We start from the raw sequence: 10,068 nt of genomic DNA on the forward strand, positions 1-10,068 counted from the left end.
AGATTAAGAAGAAGGGGGACAGCAGTGTGATAACATCCTGAAGGCTGGAAAGTGGATGTGGTCATTTCCACTGCAGATCTAACAGACCTACATCCTGAGCCAGAAACTAGGAGAGCACGGCACTGCAACCAGATCTCCAGCACTGAGCAGCCATTGCACCACATCCTCTAGGTCCAGGGGTGAAGGGGTGCCACTAAAACAGGAGGGTTAGGCAAAAAAAATGTATAAGAAACAGAGTCCCTATACCCCCTCCCTCATCCCATGACATTGGCCAACTGTCCCTTACCGATCCCAACAAAAATTTCTTCTCTGGAGAAGATAAAACACATGATCATAAGAAAGACTTCAAACAACAGGACATCACTTCTGCAATCAAGTGGACTTTTTCAAGCACACAGCTGCTATACCTGTGAAACTCTCATGGCAAGAGCTAGGACCAGATTCATTTAGGACTCTCCCAATGCCCTGTAGAGGCCTAACCCATGCTAGGAGTTCGGACTCTATGTGGTGGGACACAGACAAGAAGAAACTTTCTAGGTCACTTGATTCTTTCCAACCCTAAGATCCTGAATTTGGAAATGCCAGTGGTATTGAGCTACAAGGATCTGTCCTGTGTAGTGAGTTTCACACTCTCCTAGAACTATCATGGGTTCTACTGAGAGCTCTCACTGACTGGGGTTTATGTTAATTCTGGCAGGACCAGGATGACCTGTCCTCTCTAATGTTTTCCAATAGCTCAGCAGGATGGGTATAAAGGAAAGGAGGGGGAAGAAAGTATTTCTGGAGGGACTTCAAAATAATTGGATCTTGGGGACATAATCCCAGATGTATAAAGTTTCTAAACTTTGTCACTTCAGTTTCTAAACTTTAAATCACTTCAGGGACTAGAATAATCCCAATAGCGGGGTGGAATTTAACTGGCTTCATGTACGTAATACATGGTCCTTTGTGGATTTTACCCAAACCGAGAACAAAGACCAGAAAACTTAGCTCTCACCCATTTCAGGTGCTAACTCCTCTGTCTGCTACTTTCAGATCAGATTGGCTATGTTCAGCCTCTGGACTATTCCAAGACCTCAGAAAAGTGGTGTTCTTTATTGACCTGTTTACAGAAAAGGTAAGAGAGAATTTGTAAAAGAATATGTAAACTCTTGTGAGCCCAGCCCAATTCCTGGCTTCATTCCTTGTGACTAAGTGGCATGGGGTGAACTTGAAGGAAAGAGAGAAGGACATCTTAGTGGTGGGACAGAAAGTGAAGAATGAGGAATTCATGAGATCATTTTGTCCCTGGATAGAATATCTCTAAATATATCCCATTCCAAAGAGCATATTAGGAAAACAGAGGCCCAGAGAGGAAAAGGGAGTTGATAATCCCCATACATTGAGTGACTGGCGAAGTACAATTCTTTTGCTAAGTGCTCCAAAGAGTTTGGCAGGTGAGTGAAGGAATGCATGAATAAATATCCCAGGGGCCTGTGGACTGTGAGAGAGAACTAAAAAAGAGGAGGAAATTCGTATCTAAAATTGCTTGGATCAGCAATTGAGAATGAAGATCTGTTATTTCCACCAGACTTATGTCCCAAAAGAATAAAAATTCATACAAATGGAGTATAGCACTTCTCACAAAATTGATTAAAATGGATCAGCCACACATGGTATAGCCTGAAGTAAACATGTGATGTTAATCTTAAATGTGATTCAGAAAATTAAATCCAATTTTGTGAAATGTCAAACACCTCCATGGGTAGCCAAATACCACAAAGTAGATTTTGACTAATTTCTCTGCATTTTATTAGAACAATGTAAAGAGACCCCCAGATTGCCAAGGCTGTTCTCCAGCTGCTCAGCAAGGCAAGTTTCCTCACTGGCTTTCTGGCCACTTTAGGCATCAGAGAATCATGAAGTTGGCTTTCTGAGGGGAGATACACCATGGAGAGATCCAATTGGACTTCTCCTGTGATGGGGTTCATTCTCCTGGGCCTCTCAGCCCACCCAAAGCTGGAGAAAACGTTCTTTGTGCTCATTTTACTGATGTACCTGGTGATCCTGCTGGGTAATGGGGTCCTCATCCTGGTCACTGTGTCTGTCTCCCGCCTGCACACGCCCATGTACTTCTTCCTGGGGAACCTCTCCTTCCTGGACATCTGCTATACAACCTCCTCAGTCCCCCTCATTCTCGACAGCTTCCTGACCCCCAGGAAAACTGTACCCTTCTCAGCCTGTGCTGTGCAAATGTTTCTTTCCTTCGCCATGGGAGCCACAGAGTGTGTGCTTCTGGGCATGATGGCATTTGATCGCTATGTGGCCATTTGTAACCCTCTTAGGTACCCTGTGGTCATGAGCAAGGCTGTCTACGTGCCCATGGCTGCCAGCTCCTGGGCAGCTGGAAGCACGACCGCCATGGTGCAAACATCCTTAGCAATGCGATTGCCCTTCTGTGGTGACAACGTCATTAACCACTTCACCTGTGAGATCTTGGCTGTCCTGAAGTTGGCCTGTGCTGACATCTCCATCAATGTGATCAGTATGGCAGTAGCCAATGTGATCTTCCTTGGGGGTCCCAGTTCTGTTCATCTTTATCTCCTACATCTTCATCCTCACCACTATCCTGAGGATCCCCTCAGCTGAGGGGAGGAAAAAGGCCTTCTCCACCTGCTCTGCCCACCTCACAGTTGTGGTCGTCTTCTATGGGACTATCCTTTTCATGTATGGGAAGCCCAAATCCAAGGACCCCCTGGGGGCAGACAAGCAGGACCTTTCAGATAAGCTCATCTCCCTCTTCTATGGGGTGGTGACCCCCATGCTCAACCCCATCATCTACAGCCTGAGGAACAAGGACGTGAAGGCCGCTGTGAGGAACCTGGTATTTCAGAAACACTTCATCCAGTGATGGTGGAAGGGTCATGATAGATCTCTATTATATAATTTCTCTCACCTAAGTGTCTCAGGGGGTAAGAAAAAGGGCCAATTTCATCAAGGGTACATAGACAAAACTAATGACACAGAAGGCTTTATATGAATAGGAAGCATTTAATAGGACTTTTCTACCCCATTCTATAAGCAATTCTACAAAAGTATATGCCATTGGTCAAGCCTTATAGTTATCTATCTCTGTGATGCATTACTGAACTTATTGATGTCCAGGAAAGTAACTTTTCCAGTTTTATTTTTAACTGACAAAAAGCTCTAGTCTAGGGGTACCTGGGTGGCTTCGTCGATTGATTTCATTTCAGTTCGAGTCATGATCTCACAGTCTGTGGGTTTGAGCCCTGTGTCAGGCTCTTTGCTGACAGTGTGGAGCCTGCTTGGGATTCTCTCTCCCTCTCTCTCTGCCCCTCTCCAGCTTCTGGGCTCTCTCTCTTAAAATAAATAAACAAACATTAAAAAAAAAAAAGCTCTAATCAATAGATCTGTAATTCATTCGCTCCTTGGCCTCTTTCTTTGAACATATTTGGATGGGTCCTTGATTCATGTTACCTTTCAACACATCTTACTCCATATTAAACAAAAGCAATATTTTTATCTTTATCCTCATTGTTTCTTTCTCCTTATTTTCATATTAATTCCTCAAATTGTTTCCTGAATTGTTCTCTTCCTACATCTCCATAATTAACCTCTTATCCTTAATCATAGTCCCTACCAGAAAATCATTCACACTTTTGGAGCAAAGAAGAGGGTGAGTAGGTTGTGGCAAAACTGATACCAGGGTCAAAGGCTCTGGCCTTTTTTCTTTCCCCTTTTTGAAGATGTTATTCACCCTGGCTTCTGTCCCTGGATAGCAGTGGCCTCCCATAGGTCATCAGAGTGATTTGGAAACAGAGATGTATTTAGGAGAATCAAATGAATTCTATTAATTTCCTGACCTAGCTTGACCAACCATGCAGCCAAGTGACCATTGTGGCATGACACTACATGGCAGCCAGATGGAGAAGAAGGTGATGTTCACCAGGAGACATCTAAGAGTCATCCACATGATTGGTGAGGAATTCCAAGCCAGTTCCCAATAGTCATCAATCTACAAGTCCAGCTAAAAGAATGAGTGGAATAGAAAACTTCTGTTAGCTCACATGAACTTTTAATCCAATAAGGAGGAAATAAACTAACCATAAAACAAACAGCCTTTGCTGACAAAGAGTTATTGCAAAAAGATAGTTAAGCGCAGTGAAGAAAAGTCTCAGTGGAACTCGGGAGGCTACGGAGTCAATAAAACAAAAGCAGTTTGCCAAAGAGAAGCTAAAAGAAAAGGTGACTGGGAGATAAAAACATGACCCTAGGGGGAAAAATCCACATTATTTATCAAATAAAATTCAGTAGAAAGTATTTAAAAGTAGATAAAACAATGCTTAAAATGAATTTTTACATTAAAAATAAATTTCTCTCCTAGTCTTCAGAGGGAAAAAAAAGGGAGGGTTCAGTTATTCGAGAAAAGATGAGAGACATAAAAGATAGACCAAGGGGATCCATTATGTAATTCTTGAGGAGAAAACAGAGCAGATAAAAAGTAAATAGTAATTAAGGAGGAGAAAAAACATTCTGCTGAACAGATAAAAGTTTCATTCATAAAAGTTTCATGAATCACCAGGTAAGAATTGTAGCAAAAGACACACCTATATACAGTTGATACAAGGATAATTTTTGATTCTCATCTATGTTAAAATAATTCTATAGATTTTTCCACAGGAGAAAAACATATTTTCTAACAAGGGATAGGAATCTGGCTGCCATTGGCCTGCTTTTCTGTCACCCTAAATGTAGATGCCAGTGGAACAAGGTTTTCTGAGTTCTCACAGAAATGGGCTGTGGGTCCTGAATTCTATGCACCCTGACCATTGCACAAATGTAAGACTTGAAAAGACATTTTTGGCACGTGCACACACAGAAAGCACGTACCCCTATAATCTCTTTCTGAAAAAGAGGTTTTATTTATAAAGTTCTCCCAACAAATGGTTTAAAATAAATAATTGAACGAATGTGACAGATATGGTATGTAAGACGCTAATGATCAAATGCTTAAGAATAATAAAGTCTAATGAACTCTTGATACCAAATTTGCCAAGACAAGTATATGAATTATTAGAAAACACATAGAGGGAAACACTGATAACAAAGCAATGGTATAACTCCAGTTACAATTCTAGATGACTTTATTAAGCTGAGAAATTAAGAAAGAGAAGTAAAGGTACAACCCATTTAAGGTTTCATCTTATGAAGGATGTATCAGGAAGGGGAATCTTATAAGTATAATTCACTGCACTGATACTGAAATACAACAAGTCTTAATATGCTTGTTGAAATTTTAAGAGACAAGACCAGTAGAAAAGCATTAGGATGAAGACTTTTGAAAGAATTAGAGGATTGTGAATGAACAAAAAAAAAGTTGATCAAATGAAAGAAAGTCATTTATTGAATCTGAGTAGATTAAAATCATTGTATATTAAACAAATGATACACATTACCCAGTTTTTAAAGGAGTTTCAGGGTTTCTAACATTAGGAATGTTAGATCTATTGCAACCGTTTTATTAATAGATTCAAGCAGAAAAAGTGATCTCATTGACAAATGTTGAGAAGTCATTTGATAACATTTAATATTTATTTCTGACTTTTTAAAAGTAGCAGACTTGAATAGAGGAAACCACCCCTGACATGAAAGAAAATATCAGAACATCGGCCTGTACCATGTCTACAACTTGGATTAGAACACCCGCTTTCAATGTCTACATCATTCTGCAGAGCCTAGCTAATTAGATGAGACCAGAAAAATAAAGGACAAAAATAATGAAAAGAAGAAAAAAAAAAAGAAAACTATTCACAGACATTGTTCAGCTACAAAAATCTTAATCAAATGTCAAAGCTACTAGAAGTAGTAAGAAAGTACACTAGAGTGGTTGTACATAATTCACAGCAGTCACAAAAATTTTTAAATACCTTGGGAAAATATATAAAGAAGTATGAAAGAACTATATGAATATCATGTATTTATAATCACACACGAACAGAAGAAATAAAGAAACAGTTTCATTTTGGAGGAAGGAAGTGCCCTGAATGTAAGCTTTAGGACATTTAACTATCCTCCAAGTGCTCTCATTCAAAGCCTTTCTCCCCCCTTGCCAACAGGTTGGGATGAGCCATGCTCCATTCACTTTCCTGTCCCTAGAGCAAGCACATGCTATTAGTTGGGAAAGAAGGTTCAAGCTCAGGGCTTGGAGGCAAAGGTGAAGGCTCACTGACCTAAAGGTTACAGAAGCAAAGAAAACCAGCCTCAACTCAGCCCTTGCTTTTGGAGATAACCAAGGAGTCTAGAACAGACCACTGACAAATGGAGGTTTTCAGAGCTCTGCTTATGTGCTGATTAATTTCCACCTCATTACAACCAGTGACCATTTATCTCAGGTTAGGATGATGTCTTAAATCTTCAAGAGATTACAGCAGCCAATGAAAGTTATTACAAACATGATCAAATCAAGCAACACAGATAATCACAGATAACAGGTCAAGAATGTAATCACCCAAATAGCTTAAATCAGAGCATTTCAGAAGCTGGACTGCAGGAAAGGACCAGGTGTGGAAGTAGGACCTGACTGCTTCTTCCAACAGAATGTCAGGAAGGAATGTAGGAGTTGGGGAGGGGTTGCAGAGATGCTGTCCCAGCTGCAGGTTCCATGCTTACCTCTGGTGTTTGCAGAGTTGAACTGAGTGTCCCTCAAAATTCTTTAATGGTATCAAGATAAGTATTATGAGGGTCAAACAAAATTTGATCCATACCCAGATTTGGCTAAAGGTTGCAAATTTGCAATGTCCACTATAAGCACTCATAAGACACACCCGAACCCCCTAAGAATGCCATCACAGAGGTCAGCTATATCCTGTACTGTGCACCTATTATTTTGGGTGTTGGGGGGAACTGCTCACTCTCACTCTTATGTGATTCTAATGAGGCTGCCAATCATAGTACACCAGCTCTTGGCACAGCAATCGGGTCTAATGGAAGTCATGTAACCTAAGTCAAACTAACCAGAGCCATTCCTCAGGAAATTTCTAATTGGAGCATGCAGAGAAAGGGTCTTATATTAGCTTTCTATGCTTCATGGAGGATCATCACTAACTTAGTGGCTTAAAACAACACACATTTATAATCTTGCAGTTTTGTAAGTCAGGAGTTCAACCAAGTCCTCCACAAGGCTGCAGTGTAGGTGTTGGCCAGGGCTCAGTTCTCACCTGGAGACTCAAACGAAGAATGTGAATTAGGCTCTTGACAACTCTCTTCCCTATCCCATGAGGAAATCTGTCCACCAGCGTTTAAAATGAAGCCAGGAAAAAACAAGTAGAGATAAGAAACAGATGGAGAGACCCAGGGTCCTAATGACATGTAGAGTCCCTAATTCCAGCTATGCCTGAGACTGAATCCACCCTTGAACTTCTCAGTTGTATGAACATTAAAGTTCTTTTAGGGATTAAGCCAGTTGGAATAAGTTTTCTAGCTAGCACCCTAGGAAGTCTTAACAATTACAAAGCCCAGAGAAAAGCATCTTTGTATGGTCTCCCTCTCTTGCTGACCACTGCATTCTCCACCTGCAATTCTACATTTATATAACATGGTAGGTCATTCTCGGTTGAGATACAAGAAACTGCAAACCAGTCTTGGTCAAATCCCAGGCTCTTTTCCAAATAAAAGAAAAGGAATAAACTCCTTTCAGGCCTATACTATCCATGAACATAGATGCAAAATCCCAAATTGAATGTGGCATCAGAGGAGGCTGAGCAAGGACATGGGACTTTTTTTTTTTTAACATTTATTTTTGAGAGACAGAGAGAGAGCACGAGCACAGGAGGGGCAGAGAGAGAGGCAGACACCGAATCCAAAGCAGGCTCCAAGCTCTGAGCTGTCGGCACAGGCCCGACGTGGGGCTCAAACTCACAAACTGCAAGATCATGACCCAGCCGAAGTCGGATGCTTAACCAACTGAGCCACCCAGGCACCCCAGAGACATGGGACTTTTATCTCCGTTAAGTTGTAAAAAAATCTCCACTTTGCAGTATCAGTGGAGAGCATGTGGGAAGCCTAGACTTTCATCCCCAACCCTGCATAATGAGGTGCCCCTTTTCCTTCCCACTTGGGTGGTATCAGAGAGGGTCTAAAGGAGAGTCAGGACTTGTGCCTATGGTAATGAGGCCACCCTTCTTATGGTGTCAGTGGAGGACATGGGAGTAGTAACTATATACCCTTGCCCCTGCCAGCCAGGAAGGAATCAATCAGCAGAGCCCTAGTGGGGAGCTGAAATTCATCCTCTCTAGCAGCAAGGGGGATCTCCTCCACCAGGGAAGGACAGGCTGGTTTGATAAGCAAAGATCAGTCCATGCAATCTATCGTATTAACAAGCTAAATTAAAAAAAAAAAAAAAACTGACATGAGCGAAACAGGAAAAGCATTTGAAAAACCAATGCCCATTCATGGCAAAAAACAAAACAAACAAACAAACAAACAAAACCTTTCAGCATTGAATTGGAGGTCCCAGCCAGTGCAGTAGGGCAAGAGACAAGTCTAACAATTTTGAAGGAAGAAAAAAACTTTCATTGTTCACTGGTGGTATTATTGCCTACTATATAGAAAATCTAAAACAACTTGAAGATATATTATAAATATTTAAAAGAGTTGGGGCGCCTGGGTGGCTCAGTCAGTTAAGCATCTGGCTTCAGCTCAGGTCATGATCTCGCAGTTTGCGAGTTTGAGCCCCACACTGGGATCTCTGCCGACAGCTCAGAGCCTGGAGCCTGCTTCAGATTCTGTGTCTCCCTCTCTCTGCCCCTCCCCTGTTCACGCTCTGTCTCTCTCTGTCTCAAAAATAAATAAACGTTAAAAAAAAAAAAGAATTTGATAAATATTTAAAAAAGTTTAGCAAGGTTCCTCAACACTAAATCAATATACAAAAACAAATATTGTATTTCTATATTCTACCAACAGATTATGAAATATTTTTAAAGACATGAAGAAATATAAATATATGTATTGGGGTGCCTAGGTGGCTCAGTCAGTTAAGCATCCAATTTCAGCTCAGGTCATGATCTCATGGTTCATGGGTCCAAGCCCTGTTATGGGATCTGTGCTGACAGGTTGGAGCCTGGAGACTGTTTCGGATTCTGTGTCTCCCTCTCTTTCTGCCCCTCCCTCACTCATGTTCTGTCTCTCTCTCTTTCTCTCTCAAAAATGAATAAGCATTTTAAAAAATTTAAAATATATATATATGTATTTATATATTTAAATATAAAAAATTAATATATTTATGTTAAAATATAAATATCCTCATACAGGGTTAAATCTGACAAAAGATCTCCAAGACCTTCATGCATAAAAGTATAAATTATAACATGTTTTGAACAATATTAAAACAGAGAAATATTTCCATTTAATGGGTTGGAAAATTCAATATTATGGAGATATTAGTTCCCCTCAAATTGATCTATAGAATAAATGTAAAACCAATTTATACATTCCCAAAACAATTACTGTAGAATTCAAGAAGTTGGGTCCATAATTTATATAGAAGAACAACGAACTAAAAACAGCCATCACACATTTGAAGAAGTATTGGGTGGGGATAAAGGGACTCACCCTACAAGATATCAAAGTATACTAAAAAGCAATATTAATTAGGGCAGTGTGGCAACAACACAGGAACAGACAGGTAAGCCATTTGGAAAAGAATAGAGATCCCAGAAATGAACCCTTTCATGTTTGGACATTTGATGTATAACCGAGAGGCTATTACAGATCACTAGAGAAAGGCTGGGTCACAGATGTAGGCAGGACAATTGGACATATGTGTACCAAGGAGAAGTATATAAAATATTTATAGCAGCATTCAACTAGGAGGCAACCCAATTATCCTTTGAAGTAGAATGTATAAATAAGCTGTGCTGCATTCATATAATGGAATTTAGCAATACAAATTAATGAATTTAGCTACACTTGTAAATATGAATGAGCCTCACAAACATGATATTGACAGAAGAAGCAAGTTAAAAAGAATAACTACAAGCAATTGAATTGATACGGAGTTTAGAAAGAGGA

At 40.3% G+C, this 10,068-nt stretch overlaps 1 protein-coding gene across 1 annotated transcript; it reads left to right on the plus strand.

Moving 5' to 3' along the window:
* The first annotated feature begins 1,929 nt into the window (after positions 1 to 1,929).
* Positions 1,930 to 2,890, plus strand: LOC131490849 (olfactory receptor 13C7-like). The gene is given in 2 exon segments (XM_058693295.1): positions 1,930 to 2,550; positions 2,552 to 2,890. Coding segments are annotated over 2 exon segments (960 nt in total).
* The last annotated feature ends 7,178 nt before the right edge of the window (positions 2,891 to 10,068 follow it).

The sequence above is a fragment of the Neofelis nebulosa genome, chromosome 12 (assembly GCF_028018385.1).
Source record: "Neofelis nebulosa isolate mNeoNeb1 chromosome 12, mNeoNeb1.pri, whole genome shotgun sequence".
In the NCBI taxonomy this organism is placed as follows: domain Eukaryota; kingdom Metazoa; phylum Chordata; class Mammalia; order Carnivora; family Felidae; genus Neofelis; species Neofelis nebulosa.